The 20,527-nt window shown below is 42.3% G+C and overlaps 2 protein-coding genes across 2 annotated transcripts; both read left to right on the top strand.

The window, feature by feature from the left end:
* Positions 1-91: 91 nt before the first annotated feature.
* kcnk7 (potassium channel, subfamily K, member 7) lies at positions 92-1,626 on the top strand. Its single transcript, XM_045700577.1, has 3 exons — positions 92-428; positions 788-1,183; positions 1,388-1,626. Exons 1-3 carry the CDS (start codon positions 92-94, stop codon positions 1,624-1,626), a joined length of 972 nt encoding a protein of 323 aa, XP_045556533.1.
* A 5,324-nt stretch (positions 1,627-6,950) lies between these two features.
* Positions 6,951-7,592, top strand: LOC100196063 (EH domain-binding protein 1). The gene is given in 1 exon segment (NM_001141092.2): positions 6,951-7,592. A coding segment is annotated over 1 exon segment (108 nt). The 5' UTR covers positions 6,951-7,072; the 3' UTR covers positions 7,181-7,592.
* Positions 7,593-20,527: the final 12,935 nt, after the last annotated feature.

The raw sequence follows: 20,527 nt of genomic DNA, 5'->3' as shown, positions 1-20,527 counted from the left end.
TTAAATATTTAAAACTAGTGGCTCACCTGCGTCTTGAGTGTTTGGTTACCTACACTAGCGACACACAGCAAGGTCAGTCCGACAAACAACCATGGTCTGTTGGGTCGACTTGTTCCAGAGGTTTGGTCGGAAGCATGCCTTCTGGATCCTGCTCCTCAGCTACGTCCTCTTCACACTCTTTGGGGGTCTGGTGCTCATGGCTATTGAGCAGCCCCAGGAAAACGGGCTCAGAGCACAGGTTGTTGAACTCCGAGAGCACTTTCTGAGGGACAACTACTGCGTACCGGAGAGCAGGCTGGATACAATTATCGTGAAAGCATCCTTTTCTGCTAATCGGAACATTGCTCTCTTAGATGCACACAGAAATGATTGGAGCTGGGATTTTATCTCGTCCATGTTCTTTGTGATCAATGTTTTGACTCTCCGTGGTAAGAAGAACAAATAAATAAAGCTTGTTGATTCCACAGTTAGATTGAAATGATGTACATTTTATGATTTATTGTAGGTCCAAATAATCACAGAATGAACCTCTTGAATAGTTCTCTCATGTGCGATGTAGCTTGTTATTGAGTATAGTGTAGGCTAGGCTACATCCTGTTGCCGCAGGCCAAAGTCGGGTGTAAAAATTAAAAGATGGCTTTAGGGCCTATGTAGATGTGTGCACTCGTCTCACAACTACCCTAGTAAAACATGCTTTAGGTTACTGTTTAGGTTACTTGTTCCACGTGGAAGTCAGAATCCCTGTTTTGCTGAAATCCACTTTTTATGCCAACTTTTTTTTCCACAGGTTATGGTAACTCCAGTCTCCTAACTCATGACGGCAAACTTTTCTGCATCTTCTACTGCCTTCTGGGAATCCCCCTCACCCTTTTTGTCCTCTCCTGCCTGTCTGACCTCATGCTGCCCATCCTTACCCACAGCCCTGTGCGCCACCTCCAGACCTACTGGGGCCTGCCCTACGGCCGGGCAGTGCTGCTCCATGCCGGCCTCTTCTCCCTGGTCCTGGTGATACTCCTGTTCCTGCTGCCCGCTACCAGCCTCTGCTACCTGGAGCCAGAGTGGAGCTTCCTGGACGCCCTGTTCTTCTGCGTGGTCACCCTCAGCACCATCGGCCAGGGGGACTACCTACTGGGGAAAAGGCACAACAAGGCGACGAAGGAGTGCATGGAATTCCTCACCTCCTGTGAGAGTAGCCATAGCAGAGTTGGGGTCAATTCAATTTAGACTTTTTTGTTTTGCAGTCGATTTCAGAATTGGCAGTAATCAAGATGGAAATGGAATTGACCCTAGTCCTGCACACAGGCTTCTGCTTCCCCTCTTGTCCTCACAGCTTTGTGATAATCGGATGTATCCGTCTCATACGTCTGCCATTCTTTTTTGTTCACAGGTTATTTAATGGCTGGCATCGTGGCGATCCTGACGTTCCAGGAGACTGCCACGGAGGTGCCACAGGTCCAAGCAGTGCTCCGGCTGTTCTGTGGACCCCAGGACAGAGAAGTGAAGGGAACAGACCGGGATAAGATGGTGCTCAGTGCAGAGGACTCTGGACCCAGAGGAGCTCCAGTACACCCTCCTCGAATCAATCTCCCCCTTTCCTCTGGAACCGCCTGCACCCCTGTTTCCTGACCAGCCGAATCCCCAAGAGCCTGACCCCCAACCTATTCTGAGGTAGCCAGAACACTGTTCCTAACTCCTACCATTAGCATTCAAAGACATTGAAATGGATGGATGAGTGATTTGACTATGTTCCTAAAATTCTTTGTCTTGGGGACTAATATATTCATGTATTTGTTTGTTTGTATAAGAACTGTAAAAAGTTATTTGAATTTGACCTCTCTAGTCTACATGTTAGCTGCTTAAAGGGATACCTTGGGATTTTGGCAATTTATCTACTTCCCTCAAGTGCGATGAACTCGTAGATAACACTTTTTTTTATGTCTGCGTGCAGTTTGAAGAAAGTTGCCAGCTAGCACAATTGCTAGTTACTAGTGCTAGCGCAATGACTGGAAGTCTATTGGCATCTGCTAGCACGCTATATACCCATAGACTTCCTGCTAGCAGATACCCATATACTTCCAGTCATTGCACTAATGCGAGTTAGCATTAGCTTGTGAAACGACTTCTAACTTCCTCCATACTGGACATAAAAATGGTATCCACAAGTTCATCTGACTCTGGGGAAGTAGATATAGGAACTATCCCTTTGAGGTCATTGTTGATTTGTAAATAAAATGCTATATTCATATTGCGTGAATGGTATTGATTTAGACTTCCAATAATAATGTAAATCAGGTGATGAGGTAATTTCTTGGGATGATTGTAAACCCCTGATAGAATGTTTGAGTTTGTGTGTTCTGGTTTTTTGAATTGTACAATACAGTTTAGTGACAATAGATTCCCTGTGTGTTTTGCGAAGATGAAAAGTGATTGTAATATCTGAGAAGCCAGACAGTCTTATAGAGTACTAATAACAGACATTTGCAGGGCCAGTTGTTCTATCTTTGTCATATAGACCCATTTAGTTAAAGTGTTATGAGAAACAAAGCGTTCCCATTTCTCCCGCTCCATACCAAGACTTAAAATAAATCATTTTATGACATATTCCAAAAACAATTGTTGTTAGTATCGAAGTCCTACACTTTCCTATTACAAGTGGTAGTCAACTAAATTACTTGCAACACAGTCAGTCTCTGATGAATGTAATGGCTTAAGACTGTCATGATCATGAATGCACTAAACAGGTGAGGTAATTTATTTTCCTGTCTGTCATTTTTACCCACTTTTATATTGGGCATGCTCTGTACATAAAATCGTAAATGTACCATATCTTGTGAGTGGAGCTCTCTGAAGATCCTTTGCCATTGACAGCAGCCCAGTTAGTGTCAGTCCTGCCCTGCTTTGACTCTGTATGAAAGAGAGGGGGCCCATGGGACATGATTCAGAGCCTGTGCCTAGTACTGGCAGCCCTGGCACCCTACCAGGCAGCCTCTCAGGCGTCCTCTATAAACATATCCACGGTAGTGCTTATTGGGTCATTTAGAGGACCTTGAACTGGATGTGGGTATGAATTGAGGTGGAGGGGGGTGTCTTCCTGGTTGTTGTTGTACCCCAAATAATCCTATATCTAATTTCACTGTTGCTAAGAATTGTAGCAACTGGCCATGTTTGAGAGCATCAATTCTGCTTAGTAGCTGATCACCGACTGAGCAGACTGACTGATCTACAAATCATAATTAGTAGTTATTTAGGGATGGGAGGTGATTGGTAGATCAGTCAGACTGATCAGAGTTGATGCTCTCAAACACAGCTACTCTCTTTCATGGATGAGCCGTCCCGTCGTGCCGCCCTTTGCTGCCTGAGTCACAGGTTTGCAATCCCAGTTGTCCCCATTTAGGTTGTGAGACGGACAGGCTGAGGCTGGTCAGAAGAACAGCAGAGGGATCAGAGGTGACATGACCCCCCCCCCCCCCCCCCCCCCGCCAACGCATGCCCCTGATTGGGTCGCTCTTATGTATGAGCACTATGCAACTGTGGGTCACGTAGGACCCGGTGGACAATCTATCACTCCCTCTGACACATACAGTTGAAGTCGGAAGTTTGCATACACGTTAGTCAAATACATTTAAACTCAGTTTTTCACAATTCCTGACATTTAATCCTAGCAAATATTCCCTGTTTTAGGTCAGATAGGATCACCACTTTATTTTAAGAATGTGAAATGTCAAAATAATAAAGTGATATATTTCAGCTTTTATTTCTTTCAATACATTCCCACTGGGTCACAAGTTTACATACACTCAATTAGTATTTGGTAGCATTGGCTTTAAATGGTTTAACTTGTGTAAAATGTTTCGGGTAGCCTTCCACAAGCTTCCCATAAGTTGGGTGAATTTTGGCCCATTCCTACTGACAGAGCTGGTGTAACTGAGTCAGGTTTGTAGGCCTCCTTGCTCGCACATTTTCTATGGGATTGAGGTCAGGGCCTTGTGATGGCCATTCCAATACCTTGACTTTGTTGTCCTTAAGCCATGTTGCCACAACTTTGGAAGTATGCTTGGGATCATTGTCCATTTGGAAGACCCATTTGCGACCAAGCTTTAACTTCCTGACTGATGTCTTGATGTTGCTTCAATACATCCACATCATTTTCCTCCCTCATGATGCCATCTATTTTGTGAAGTGCACCAGTTCCTCCTGCAGGTAAAGCACCCCCACAACATGATGCTGCCACCTCCGTGCTTCACGGTTGGGATGGTGTTCTTCGGCTTGCAAGCCTCCCCCTTTTGGAGAGCCATGACACATTTTTCTGGAATTTTCCAAGCTTTTTAAAGGCAGTCAATTAAGTGTATGTAAACTTCTGACCCACTGGAATTGTGATACAGTAAATTAGTAGTGAAATAATCTGTAAACAATTGTTGGAAAAATTACTTCTGTCATGCACAAAGTAGATGTCCTAACCGACTTGCCAAAACTATAGTTTGTTAACAAGAAATTTGTGGAGTGGTTGAAACACTTATGTTGGAGTCATTAAAACTAGTTTATGTAAACTTCCGACTTCAACTGTACATTCAACGTACACACAGAAGGGGGATTCCCAACCAGGTGGTGACATTATCTAACTCCGAGCCTCATGGGACACAGACTGGTGTCTTGCGATTGCTGTTGCATATAATGTAGCTATTGACACAGCATATGTCATAGTGCACTCTCAAAGACCATAGGTAGTTTAGTGTTAAATTTAGAGGAGAATACGGTGATCTGACTGTGTAAAATCTGATCTGGTGCCAGGAATATATAGCTGCTCTTTTAATCCAAGAACACGTGATTGTATGCATTGCAAAAGCCATATATGAGCTCTTATATCCTGTAAGCCTCAATTAGTGTTACGATGTTCAGTGACCTTGTTAACATTTTTCCAGTGTGTCTCTGGGTTCTCGCTGTCACCCTCCCCTTCATTTTGATGGACAGTCAGCAGGTGTTTGGCCCTGCGTGTCTATATTTATCAAGGAGGGGACTATGGGACATAACTCTGCATGCTGCAGTGGCTCTGATCTCTCCATGACTCATATAACCACCATGTTATTTTCCACTCCTAGAAAGAGAGGGACATTATGGCCTCATCCCTTTTCTCAGTCAACTATTTAGTTGGCAACTTTTGGAATTCCTCTAATTTCCAATGTGAACTGCAGTTTCAACTTTGTCACATAGAAACATTTGTGACAGGTAATCAACTTGGCCCAGAGTCTAATTAAGAGCCTTAACGATTGCTCTGATGACCTCTTGTGGCTGAGACTTCCAGCCTATTCATCCTCTACCAATTATGTAAACTAACCTGCACAGCATCCTTATTTTAAAGGGAGCTCAGTCAATCTCGTCAGAGACATGACATGTTTACCCCATTTTGGCTCTAAATCCTCCATTTGAAGTCAGTTGTCTGCATACAGTTGTCCTGAAGTGCCATTTCTCCCAGCACATCCTGTGGACCCAGGTGGCACTGAATGACACAAGTGGGAGCCTGCAGCTGGAAAATAGGAAGTACAGCGACCAATAGGTGGCCCACCAACAGCAAAAAGATTGTTGTGGAAACATATTATCTCTGAATAACCTGTCTAGATGAGTTAATAAGGGAAGCGGGTGGGTGGTAATAGCTCTGAGCCTTTATGTAAAATGTTTTATGAGATTGGAGAACACATTGGGAGGGAACTTAGACCATTCCTCCATACAGAATCTTTCCAGATCCATTTCGATGGGTTTCAGAGACTGAAAAGGCCATTGCAAAATTTTGATTTTGTTGTCAATTAACCATTTCTTTCTGGATTTTAATGTGTGCTTGGGGTTATTGTCTTGCTGGAAGATCCACTTCCGGCCATGTTTCATCCTCCTGGTCGAGGCAACCAGGTTTTTGGCAAAAATATTCTGGTACCGGGTCAAGTTCATCATGATACCATTGAACTGAACAAGGGCCCCAGGACCAGTGGAAACAAAATAGCCCCATAACATCAAAGATCCACCATATTTTACAGTAGGGTATGGGGCTATTTTCTGCTTATGCATCCTTATTTTGACGCCAAACCCACCACTGATGTATAAGGCCAAAGAGCACTATTTTCATGTCATCTGACCATAGCGCAGGTTCCATTCCAAGTGCCAATGCCGTTTAGAAAACTCCAGGCGTTTACATTGGTTGGTTGACATGAAAATAGAGCCCTTACACTTTTGTTCTCAGGGCCAGTAATAAACTTCCCAGCTGCCTGTGTCTGTCGGCGTTGCGCCACAATTTATAAATAAACACCAGAGTAAACTGAAAAGTCCCCTGCTATTAGGTACAGTCTTTGGTTTGCTGTATGAAGGGACTAAGCAAGAACATATTGCCCTGACATGTTTCCTGGCCCCCCAAATATCCGGTTCTTACGTGTCCCCCAGTTATTTTTTTTAGGCTATTGGTACCTATTGAATACCTCTTACCACACCTCAGCAAAGCCAGGACCATAGTTGGTTTATTACCATGGGATTACATTGGCATGTCCCCCTCCCCAACCACCAAACACAGTGCACCCTTTGACAAAAAAAATATATAAATTGCTTCCCACACTCATCTCAAACAATGGACTAGTTGCATTTGCAATAACAAGGAGATGCTTTCTTATTTTTTAGACTTGTATTATTTTTTTATACCAGTAGAATATTATTTAAATAACGTACTGGTCAAATGTTTTTTTAAATAAAGTTATAGGCGAAAAGTGAAAATGCAATACCTCAATTGATGTTTAATAAAAAGTGTTATTGAATGAGAAATTGTTATGTTCATATCAAGTTTTTTGCTTGGGGTGTCGTCTCACTGTTCGGATCTGTCGTGCGTTTGTTTTGCCTGAATTCTGTGTGTGACATTCGGGACATGTGAACACCAGTCAAACTGTTGAACAGTGAGTGAACATTGACGGTCTTTCTTTCGCAGCAAACGCAAGTGCTGCGGCAACAGACTGGTGTTTCCCCAAGCAGTGAGGACAGAGGGGAACTGTGGAGAGGATTTATACCAATGTCTCTTGAGAAAATAACATTATAGTCTCCAAACATGACTTCAGTTTGGAAGAGACTTCAGCGTGTCGGCAAGAAAGCCTCGAAATTCCAGTTTGCGGCGACTTTTCAAGAACTGACGGTAGAATGCACGAAGAAATGGTAAGTGAACATAATTTACATTTTAGTCATTTAGCATACGCTCTTAGGCTTATCCACAGCAAATTACAGAAGCAATTAGGGGTAAGTGCCTTGATCAAGGGCACATCGATAGGTTTTTCACGTAGTCAGATCGAGGATTCGATCCAGCGACCTTTCGGTTACTGTCCCAACGCTCTTAAGAGCAAGGCTACCTGCCACCCTTTACTGGATTTAGCCTTGATAAAGTTGTCATGTATGAACCGATAAAACACAACCTCGTGGGGTTTGAAACTTTTGTCACCTTGTCCTTCATTTCCTGTCCCCTGCTTGAGATGTCATTTAATCAGGTCATACTTTCAGATTCATATTTGGTTTGTGTGCAATGCGCAATGATATGTTTGTTGTCCGTTTATTACTGCTATCACATTGACTCCCCCATTTTTGTTGATCGTACACGTTTATTGCACAGGGCATTCACTATTCATGAATATACTGTAGCCTACAGCTTTCTTCAACAGTCAATGCACTTCCGCATTTGTCCTAATGCTGTTTTCCCATTTTAATAATCGTCATGCGTCAAGCATCCAAATTGACATTGTTGTTTTGAGCGTAAGCAAAACATATTTTGTACAAATGTGTAGGCCTAAGCTTTGAAGTGTCACAGGTGTAAATAGATTATGATGATGTCATGCATAAAATAGGCGTAAATAGATGATGTCATAAGCTATAATATTCTATTTACACCTGTATGTATGACATCATCATACAGCACCTGTAGTGAATTGTTTTCCCTGTTCCAATCAGGTGATATTATTCTTAGAACCTATGTATGTAATTGTTTTATTTATCCAGGTAAGTTGACTGCAAACACATTCACAGCAACAACCTGGGGAACAGTTACAAGGCATGAATGAGCCAATTGTAAGATGGGGATGATTAGGTATTTAGCCATGACACCAGGGTTAACACCCCTACAATAAGTGCCATGGGATCTTTAGTGATCACTGAGAGTCACCTGTTTAACATCCCACCAGAAAGACAGGAACCTACACAGGCCAATTTTCCCAATCTCAACCCTGGGGTATTGGGATATTTTCTTTAGACTAGAGGAAAGGGTGCCTCCTACTGGTCCTCAAACAGCACTACCAGCAGTATCTGGTCTCCCATCCAGGGACCAATCCTGCTTAGCTTCAGAAGCAAGCCAGCAGTGGGACGCTGGGTGATATGCTGCAGTGCTGAAAGCCCTCTCTCAATGGTCAGGTGTGTGAGTGTGCACATTCTTGTTCCATGCAGTATAGAGTTAATATGGGTGTCCTTTTCCCCAAAGGTCACATTATACAACAGCAGCTGGGCTGTGTTTCTTTTACACTTCCACTTTGGCTTTCTGTGTGTCCTCTCTGTTTTAACTGGGCCAGTTGTCCAAATTCAGAGGAGTGTGTTTATTGAACAGTTAACTTAATCTCCATTTATTATTTAAGTAGTTTTACCTTTTTATATGTGCCTATTTTAGACCGGCATGTTGCCTTAGCTCCAGGAGTTCTCGTCATTATAGACAATATAGTCTGTGTGTACAACTGTACGGTACAGTATTTCAGGGGCGCAACTTTCACTGGGGTCAGGGGGGACTTGACCCCCCCACATTCTGAAATTGTATTTTTGTCCCCCCCCCATTTTCATCATTGCTCTGTGATACAAAAAGTGGCAACGGTGTGCTTTAAGACCATGCGGACGCCTCAGTGCGGTCGGGTAGGCTGTTTGGCGGTTTCAGCCGGGTGGATTTAGGACCGCGTGGACACCACAGAGCATGCAAACAGAGGCAGCTGTTGTCTGTGTGTGTTATGCGTTTTCTCCGAGTTGTAAAAGCAAGCAGAGCAGAAACTGGCTACTCTTTATTTTACTGATGTAGCTGGCAAAAAAAAAAGATTCCCAGTGCTGAGCTAGTAGTGTAACTGACAAGTAACGTTAGCTAATGTTTCATCCCCTCTCGATTGAAGTTCTGTCTGAAGTGAATGAACTAGCTAGCTAACGTTAGTCTCTAGCTATCTGTCAGGTAGCAGTATCTAACAGCTGTTGTGTGTATGGAAATGTTTTGTCCTGTTTCAACAGAAGTAAATTAACTTGGCTAGTTTTCGCCAGATGATGTAGCTACCATTAGAGAGAGCGAAAAGTTAGTGCGCTAGCTAGCTAACATTAGCTAACTTTAGCTATTATTTTTGGCTCAATAGACCTGCATCAAATGATGAAACCAGCAGCCAAACGATTGAAGACTGATATTATTCTGAAGTTTTTTGACAGCGCAATGTGAGGTTTTTTATTAGAGTCAATATAGCAATGCAACGTTATTTATCTGTCAGTTTCCCTAGGTAATTCCCTACTTTTCACACTGACACGGTATAAACAGGTCTACAGGCTTCGCTGTAATGGTGTACATCACTATGCTCATCATGTCTTAGCAGGATCAGATGGTGACAGGGTCAGACAGCCAGGGAAGACCAGTCTACGGAGCTCAGGTGAATTTTGCAGTATATTATAACAATCAGTGAATGGATACAAAGTTCCATCTTGAGTTGATGGGTACAGTCTGGGATCTGGGAACAATGGTCATTTCCATTATTGAACCATTGATTCTATTCTTGGATAATATAATGTATAAATGTACACCAAGGTAATTATTTGTCATGCTTCATCTGAGCAGCATCAGATGGTGACAGCAGGGTCAGGCAACCAGGGATGACCAGTCTGTGACGGCACTGAGGTGAACTTTTGCAAATGCAACTCTTTATTCTCTCTGTGCGGCAAAAACTGGACAAGCCAGAATCTTCAAAGATTGAAACTATTTAAAGGCAGTCTGACCCCAAAACTTGATTTCCAAACTTTATCAAGGATTGATTGCGTCTTTTCCCGATGACACAAGACACGCCAAACAAAAATGCGAGGAAGACCTGGGAGACAGTATTGTTGATGAATGGGATACAGATATGTTAGAATGTCCAGCCATGTTCATATCATCTCAGACATAAATTACTGCAGTTTAAGACCAGCCATAGAGCGTACTATTATGCCAATGAAACTGAATATCATGAACTCAGAAATGTTAAAAACCTCTGCTGGAGGTGTAAAACACAAACGGGGACATGTTTGAACATGCTATGGTCTTGTGAAGGCTGGCTGAATTCTGGCAAAGTGTATGTTCTTACTGGAGACTGTCATCAGAAGAAACTGTCACCTAGCATTTATAGCGGCTAAGAAATGCATTGACGTTAAATTGGAAGAAATGTCAAGTTATGTATCACTAGATTTGATTTATTACAAGATTAAGGGTATTCTGTGCAACTTTCAAAAGGTCTGGATGCCTTTGTGTAATACTGTATGACAAAAGGAGTCTGTTGTGAAAACATGCCCACGTCAGGGGAGATACCTATTTAGGCAATCCCTAGCTGCTGGGCTGCTCAGTCCTGGGGTTCTGCCGTACTATTGGTTGTCACTCTGGCCTTGGCCTAACACCTGAAACCAATAATAAATGTTTTACTGAGATCCTAAAGCTGAGTGTGGTGTGTTGGGTTGGGGCGCTGCAGGGCGGTGGACCCCTAGGGGCAGGACGGGGCGATCCAGCTGTATTGTGTCAAGTAAAAAGAGCTCTACAGCCCTATTCGTCCTATGACATGAATTACAGCGCCCTCTGTAATTATTGGGACAGTGGAGCATATTTTCTTTTGTCTCTATACTCCAAAAGTTTGGTTTGGAAATCAAACAATGACTTTGAAGTTAAAGTACAGACTGTCCGCTTTAATCTGAGGGTATTTATATCCGTGTCAGGTGAACCGTTAAGAAATTACTGCACTTTTTGTACAGAGTCCCCCCATTTTAGGGGAGCAAAAGTGTTGGGACAACTTCCCTTGTATGTTTATTAAAGTAGTAAAAAGTGAAGTATTTGGTCCAACATTCATAGCACGCAATGACTCTACACATTTGTTGGGTGCATTTGCTGTTTGTTTTGGTTGTGTTTCAGATTATTTTGTGCCCAATAGAATTGAATGGAAAATGTATTGTGTCATTTTGGAGTCTCTTTTATTGTAAATAAGAATAGAATATGTCTCTAAAGCATTTCTACATTAGTGTTGATGCTACCGTGATTACGGATAATCCTGAATGAATTGTGAATAATGAATTGTGAATAATGATGAGTGAGAAAGTTACAGATGCACAAATATCATACCCCAGAGAAATGCCAACCTCCCCTGTTATTGTAATGGTGAGAGGTTAGCATGTCTTTGCGGTATGATATTTGTGCATCTGTAACTTTCTCACTCATCTTTATTCACGATTCATTCAGTATTATATGTAATTATGGAAGCATCCACATTAATGTAGAAGTGTTTAGAAACATATTCTATTCTTATTTACAGTAAAAGTGACACCAAAGGGTCAGCAAATGAGCTTTAGATGCCCACCCCCCAAAATTCAGAATTTTAAGCAGATACTGTATCTCTTAGTATAACCTAACCCTAATCTACTCATGTAATCGTTTGCTCACGTGGAAGCAGACTGTCAGGCTGGTGAGGCTGCGTGTTTTACAGCCCCACCGATGGCATGGTGCACTCTGCTGATTCAATCAGTGAATCGGATGAAATGCTGCCATATGACTGCTCTGCGCGGTAGGTGCGTTCATGAGGATGCGCATACACACACACACACACACACACACACACACACACACACACACACACACACAGCATGGTTTTAACTTAAGTCAGTTTCTATGCATGCATGGTATGTGCACACAGCCAGTGGTGCTGTTGTTCCTGTCTGGGCTCTGTCACTTTAAGAGTTCCATTAGCATTACTCGCACCTAGCATGTAGCCTACTTCCTCCAACCGTTGAGCTTTCACTTGCAGACTAGCCTAGCCTAGCTCTCTGTCTGTCTGTCTCATTGTTGTAGTACACACCGACTTCACTAGTATCAGCATGCTAGGCCTATGTTCTTGGGATGGCAGTCTATCGAACCATCCTACAGTCATTCAGTTTGATGATAGCGTCATTAATTACTGTCTAATTCTAATGTGATAATAATCAAGCCTGCCGAGTTTAATAACCTCTCATTCGTAGAAGATGACGTGACACTTATGACTGTTTGATATATGTAATTAACACAAGCGGTGTTATTTGTTCGGGGCGGCAGGTACCCTAGTGGTTAGAGTGTTAGGCTAGTAACTGAAAGGTTGCTAGATCAAATCCCTGAGCTGACAAGGTAAAAAGCTGTTCTGAACAAGGCAGTTAACCCACTGTTCCTAGGCTGTATTTGTAACTAAGAATTTGTTCTTAACTGACTTCTCTGGTTAAATAAAAAAATGTCTGCTGGTGATGTAGTCTGTATGTTTTGGGGATCTGACTCTTGGCTGCATACTGTGGCCCTGCTTGTTCAGCAATAGTATCATGTGATGCTATGAAACCACAGACCACACATCACATTATACTCTCACAACGAGCCTCAGCAGCCCAGGCCTGTAACAAGGGTCGGTTTTGTGCACATACTATGTTTAGGCCTACTGTGTTCAGCAAAGTTCTCTGATAGGTCAGAGTGTGTTTTTGTTGGTATCAGACATGTTAAACCTGTTACATTGTGGTTTTGGTGTCTGTCCACATACAGAGTATAGCAGTAACCAGACCACAGTGTTTGGGTGTTCTGGTTGAGCTTAACATGTTTCCAGTTGGCAAGAAGAATGTGTCAAATGTGGATCAGCTAGGCAGGCCGTCCCGCTTAACTGATTAGCAAAACGGCTGATCACTAATGTTCAGTTTGCCGAAATAACGTGTGTGCGTTATCTGTTCAAGGTTCGTCCTCCAAATACAGCACATCAGTCTCTCAAATGTATTTCCTTGGAGAACGCATGCTGGGAGTGGGATCAAAAACATACACTCATGTGACATGATGGAATATGGGAGTACAGTACAGTACAGTACATCCCTTCTATAATGTATATGTAAGATGACGTGGAACTATTCGCACAACTAAGGTTATTTGGCTACTTATTGGTATAGCTACCCATGTAAACACAGTTTCAGTTTCATCAGCATGTTGAGCGACCCAATTAGATGACAGGTCAGTGGCAAGCTCCGGCTGCTTTTTCGACCATTACGTCTCTCATGTATTTCACAAATCAGGTACCGTTGTGCAACACATCTGCGCTTGAGTTGGGCCGGGTGCTCACCGCCACCTCAAATTGTCCACTGCGTGAGTACCGGCACGTATATTGGCTCTAGAGAACTACAGGCACCATGCAATTCATCAAGAGTAGACTGCGGGGTGTAACTATGCTAGAGCGCGTGGCTGGCAGGTATATGGGGTAGGCTGATATTTGGCTGGCGGTGGGTGAACTGAAGCAGCAGTTACCTAATGGTTAAGACCAACCATTCTACAGGTCTATTTCTGTGCCTCCCCACCTTTCCCCCAGCCCCTTCCCTTCCACTGTGCCCTTTCTCTTCAATCCTCCCGTCTTCTATAACTGGCCTGCAACATGAGAAAGAGGGCCCTGTCAGACTGTTCACACTCTGCCCTTACTCTCTCTCTCCTCTCTATATGTCTTCTATTCTCTTTCCCTCTGCCAACAGAAATACAGTGCTGTGAAAAATGATATGCTCCCTTTCAGATTTTCTAAATAAGTGCATATTTTTTTACACTGAATGTTGTCCGATCTTCAACCAAACCCTAATATTAGATAAAGGCAACCTGAGTGAACAAATTACACTAAATGCCGATACTCAATTCATTTATTTAATAATCTCAATTATGCAACACCCAATACACCTGTGTGAAAAAGTAATTGCCCCCTTACGCGACTGGTTGCAACCAAATGCTTCCTGTAGCTGTTGATCAGTCTCTCACGTCTCAAATGCTAGGCTCCTGAGTGGCGCAGCGGTCTAAGGCACTGCATCTCAGTGCTAGAGGTGTCACTACAGACACCCTGGTTCAAATCCAGGCTGTATCACAACCGGCTGTGATTTGGAGTCCCATAGGGTGGTGCACGTTTGGCCAGTGTAGGCTGTCATTGTAAATAAGAATTTGTTCTTAACTGACTTGCCTGGTAAAATAAATGTCGCTGTGGGGGAATTTTGGCCCACTCAGTGACATTTGTGGGTTTTCGAGCATGAACTGCTCGTTTCAGGTCCTGCCACAACTTCTCAATCGGGTTTAGGTCTGGACTTTGACTAGGCCATTCCAAGACTTTTAACAGTGTTGCTTTCAGACATTCTGATGTAGACTTGCTTATGTGTTTTTGGATAATTGTCTTGCTGCATGACCCAGCTGCACTTCAGCTCACAGACGGATAGCCTGACATTGTCCTGTAGAATTCTCTGATACAGAGCAGAATTTATGGTTCCTTCAATGATGGCAAGTCATCCAGGACCTGAGGCAGCAAAGCATCCCCTAACCATCACACTACCTCCACTATGCTTGACCGTTGGTGTGAGGTTCTTACTGTGGAATGCAGTGTTTGGTTTTTGCAAGATGTAACGGGACCCGTGTTGTCCACAAACGTCCACTTTTGACTCATCTGTCCACATTCTTCCAGGAATCTTGATGATCATCCAGGTGCTTCCAGGTGCTTTTTGACAAACTTGAGTCAACTTTTTGGATGACATAGGTCCCGTTATGTCTGGCGAAAACCAAAACACTGCATTCCACAGTAAGGACCTCACACAACGGTCAAGCATGGTAATGGTAGTGTGATGGTCAGAAAGGGGGCAAATACTTTTTCATGGCACTGTATAGTTTTACTCATGGGCAGCTAGACTTTTAAGTACCTATGTTCATTCTAGCATACTTCAAGACGTAACGGTGCATTCTGTTTCATTTCAACATGCAATTAGCCTGTTGCATGTTTACCTTTCGGAGTCGCCGGACTGACTGTATACGAACAGCAATATCTTGCTCACTCACTATTGGTTCTTGTTGTTGGGAGTTGGCAAAGGTAAACGTCCCTGCAAAGAATATCTTCTAGGATTACATTATTGTTGTTCTAGTCTAGAACAGATCTTTTGAGTGACAACCCTCCTTGTGTGACGTACATGTAGGAGGTAGCTGGCTGAGGCCGGAGACAAATTGAAGTATTATGCCCTGGTGGTTGCTAGGGCCACACCCTCCATTGATAGGGCCCTGAGGACTGTAAACACAGAAGAAGAAAAAAAATGCCCAGCTGGGTCATGTTCAGTAAGAGTAAACGTTTTGAAATGGGGATGTACAATCTGAAGTTGTCCAATAAGAAATGTTGTAAAACGTTTTGCTATGATATGCCCTACTGAACATGCCCCAGCTGATGTCTCCCATACCAGAGGAACTATAGGAGGCTGCCACTCAGGCTGTAACAGGGAAGTTAGTTTGTCGACGTTGATCCGATTATGGAGCTCATTCTCTTCCTCTGAGATGTCTGTTAGTCAGAGCACTGAACAGAGTCACAAGATGTAGGTTTTTGTCCAGGCTGAAGCCCCCCCCCCCTTCTCTGTTTTTTTTGGTAGCAGTGTGTGTGCTTGTGCGTGCATGCGTGCTTGTTTGTATTTAAGAGAAGGCCAACTGGTCATGTCTTGAGCTTTTATCTTTGTGCCTCTTAAATTCCAACACTCTATGGGGGGGCATGTATTTCTGATGGCTCTAAAATATAGCTACGTTACAGACAGCCTAGCCTATGGACTAAAATAATTTATCAGTATTAGTATGTGCATTGATACTGTTCATAGTATGTGGTTACATTCAACATGACTGTGCCATGTTATAGCCTGAAGGAACAGGATACACAGAGAGCTCAGTCCTGTAAATGATCCTATGCTAAATACCGGTATTTTCCTATGTAAAGAATATCTCAGACTCCAGTTGCGGCCTATTTAGGTCCTATTATATGGGTTAGGTAACCAAATACTGCATTATCAATGGAAACACTGATCTACACTGAAGTCCCTACTTATGTACTCATGTAGTGTTTATATACGTGTATACAGTATTAAGAAATGCTTACAGTATACCGTGTTTTGTCCTTTCTCTACTTACAGGCAACCAGACAAACTGAGAGTAGTATGGACCAGGAGAAACAGACGAAACTGCACCAAGGTAATATGGGGAAAGCTACTTCATTTAACAAGTAGAGGAGTGGCATGTGTAGGCCTATTTGTCTAACACTTGTCATCATGATAAAGTCTGAGAAGGCACCAAAGGTATGTAGCCTACCTGAGGGTGTGTAGCCTGTAAGGTGAATGATCAGATTTGCTTGTGTCTGAGGAAATGGAACCATCTAGATACAGAAGTGTATAGGTATGAGATTTGAGCTAAGTCATAAATACATCTGCCTTTATTCATCACAGTAATTGCTTTATTAATCACATCACATGAACTTCTAGTAACATTCAGCACTTTATGAGATACACATGGCTTATTCAATATAAAATGCATATGGTCAGCACATGCTCTGGTCCTTTCCCTGACCTGGGCTTTCCAATCCTCAGCTGCATGGATGGCAGCCGGGCATCAAGAACCCCTACAGGGGCACAGTGGTATGGCAGGTGCCCGAAAACCTGGACATCAATGTCACACTTTTCAAGGTATGGCATCTCAACCCTAGGAAGATGTGTGTGAATTATTGGGAAATCATTTAGATTAATCTGCATTTGAATTGTCAAAACATGTTTCTTTATTCTCAAAATCTCTCTTATTTAGGACCCGACTGCAGACGAATTTGAAGACAAGGACTGGACGTTCATCATTGAGAATGTGAGTGAATGAATGTTTCCATCAATTCTGAATTCCATTTTTAGTCAAGGTGGATTCATGGAATAAGTTTGACAGAGCTGTCAAGGATGACATAGTACATGCTACCCAAAAATGTCCTGAGTTAAAGCCTCTTATATACTGTGAAGTGATATACATTGGATTTAAAACAGCATTACTTTTAAAACATACGATTGGCTAATGACCCCTGTCTTTTGTCCTTCTAGGAGACTAACAAGGGCCACAGGAAGGTGCTGGCATCGGTGGACGTCAACATGAAGAAGTTTGCCAGCGCCACGCCTGCCCAGTATGACCTGACGCTGAAGCTCAAGCCTCTGTCCGTGAAGGTGGTGGAGGCCACGCTCAAACTGACCTTGACCTGCGTCTTCCTCAAAGAGGGCAAGGCCACGTGAGTCACCATTTATCTAATCAGTGAAGTTTATCATAGGTTAAACCATATTATGTTAAGTAGATAATACGGTAAACCTTTAAATAGCCTTATGTCAAGAAGAGAGAAGTTGAGGTACTAAAACAGGGGTGTCTAACTTATTTTGCCCCAGGGGGGGTGCATTTCGTCTTCAACCACGAGGTCAGGAGGGCCTCACAGATTTTGCCGTTAAAATTTGCAAAAAATAGTCCTCTATCCATCGTTTTGGGAATTTTCAATGCTCATTGACTGTCTAGTGATTATTAACGAGCTGGACTGTCAAGAAACTATGAATATAGGTCCATTATAATTTCTACATAGTTTCGATTTGGTTTTAGTCAACAAAAAAAATTCTCCAAAATATATACTGTGTGTGGACATACAATGGCAAGAAAAAGTATGTGAACCGTTCGGAATTACCTGGATTTCTGCATAAATTGGATACATATTTGATTCATCAAATCTTCAACTAAGTCACAACAATAGACAAACTAATAACACACAAATTATTGTATTTTCTTGTCTATATTGAATACATAATTTAAACATTCACCGTGTAGGTTGGAAAAAGTATGTGAACCCCTAGGCTAATGACTTCTCCAAAAGCTAATTGGAGTCAGGAGTCAGCTAACCTGGAATCCAGTCAATGAGACAAGATTGGAGATGTTGGTTAGAGCTGCCTTGCCCTAATAAAAACACTCACAAAATTTGAGTTTGCTATTCACAAGAAGCTTTGCCTGATGTGAACCATGCATCGAACAAAAGAGATCTCCGAAGACCTAAGATTAAGAATGGTTGACTTGCATAAAGCTGGAAAGGGTTACAAAAGTATCTCTACAAGCCTTGATGTTCATCGGTCCATGGTAAGACAAATTCTCTATAAATGGAAAAAGTTCGGCACTGTTGTTACTCTCCCTAGGAGTGGCCGTCCTGCAAAGATGACTGCAAGAGCACAGCGCAAAATGCTCAATGAGGTTAAGAAGCATCCTAGAGTGTCAGCTAAAGACTTACAGAAATCTCTGGAACATGATAACATCTCGGTTGACGAGTCTACGATACGTAAAACACTAAACGAGAATGGTGTTCATGGGAGGACACCATGGAAGAAGCCACTGCTGTCCTAAAAAAACATTGCTGCACGTCTGAAGTTTGAAAAAGTGCACCTGGATGTTCCACAGCGCTACTGGCAAAATATTCGGTGGACAGATGAAACTACAGTTGTGTGTTCCTTCCAAACAACTCAACACTATGTGTGGAGAAAAAAAGAAAAAACATCAAAACCTCATCCCAACTGTAAAGTATGGTGGAGGGAGCATCATGGTTTGGGGCTGCTTTGCTGCCTCAGGGCCTGGACAGCTTGCTATCATCAACGGGAAAATGAATTCCCAAGTTTATCAAGACATTTTGCAGGAGAATGTTAGGCTATCTGTCCACCAATTGAAGCTCAACAGAAGTTGGGTGACGCAACAGGACAACGACCCAAAACACAGAAGTAAATCAACAACAGAATGGCTTCAACAGAAGAAAATACGCCTTCTGGAGGGGCCCAGTCAGAGTCCTGACCTCAACCCGATTGAGATGCTGTGGCATGACCTCGAGAGAGCAGTTCACACCAGACATCCCAAGAGTATTGCTGACCTTTGTAAAGAGGAATGGTCCAAAATTCCTCCTGACCGTTGTGCAGGTCTGATACGCAACTACAGAAAACGTTTGGTTGAGGTTATTGCTGCCAAAGGAGGGTCAACCAGTTATTAAATCCAAGGGTTCACATACTTTTTCCACCCTGCACTATGATTGTTTACACTGTGTTCAATAAAGACATGAAAACGTATAATTGTTTGTGTGTTATTAGTTTAAGCAGACTGTTTGTCTATTGTTGTGACCTAGATAAAGATCAGAACAAATTTGATAACCAATTTATGCAGAAATCCAGGTATTTCCAAAGGGTTCACACACTTTTTCTTGCCACTGTATACACTACCGTTCATAAGTTTGGGGTCACTTAGAAATGTCCTTGTTTTGAAAGAAAATCAACATTTTTGTCCATTAAAATAACATCAAATTGATCAGAAATACAGTGTAGACATTAATGTTGTAAATTACTATTGTAGCTGGAAACGGCAGATTTTTTATGGAATATCTACATAGACGTACAGAGGCCCATTATCAGCAACCATCACCCCTGTGTTCCAATGGCACATTGTGTTACCTAATCCAAGTTGATCATTTTAAAAGGCTAATTGATCATTAGAAAACTATTTTGCAATTATGTTAGCACAGCTTAAAACAGTTGTTCTGATTAAAGAAGCAATAAAACTGTCCTTATTTCGACTAGTTGAGTATCTGGAGCATCAGCATTTGTGGGTTCGATTATAGGCTCAAAATGGGCAGAAACAAAGAACTTTCTTCCGAAACGCGTCAAGTCTATTCTTGTTCTGAGAAATGAAGGCTATTCCATGCGAGAAATTGCCAAGAAACTGAAGATATCGTACAACGCTGTGTACTACTCCCTTCACAGAACAGTGCAAACTGGCTCTAACCAGAATAGAAAGAGGAGTGGGAGGCCCCGGTACACAACTGAGCAAGAGGACAAGTACATTAGAGTGTATAGTTTGAGAAACAGACACCTCACAAGTCCTCAACTGGCAGCTTCATTAAATAGATGCAAAGAAAAAGCCATATCTCAGACAGGCCAATAAAAATAATTATTCTACAATGTAGAAAATAGTAAAAATAAAGAAAAACCCTTGAATGAGTTGGTGTGTACAAACTTTTGAGTGGTACTGTATATATATTTATATATATATATATATATATATATATATATACACAGTTGAAGTCGGAAGTTTACATACACCTTAGCCAAATACATTTGAACTCAGTTTTTCACAATTCCTGACATTTAATCCTAGTAAAAATCCCCTGTTTTAGGTCAGTTAGGATCGCCACTTTATTTTAAGAATGTGAAATGTCAGAATAATAGTAGCGAGAATGATTTATTTCAGCTTTTATTTCTTTCATCACATTCCCAGTGGGTCAGAAGTTTACATACACTCAGTTAGTATTTGGTAGCATTGCCTTTAAATTGTTTAACTTGGGTCAACCATTTCGGGTAGCCTTCCACAAGCTTCCCACAATAAGTTGTGTGAATTTTGGCCCATTCCTCCTGACAGAGCTGGTGTAACTGAGTC

This window comes from Salmo salar, chromosome 18 (genome assembly GCF_965601325.2).
Source record: "Salmo salar chromosome 18, fSalSal1, whole genome shotgun sequence".
NCBI lineage: Eukaryota > Metazoa > Chordata > Actinopteri > Salmoniformes > Salmonidae > Salmo > Salmo salar.
Note: the sequence above shows the minus strand (reverse complement) of the source record. Positions and strands in the feature narration are given on the sequence as shown.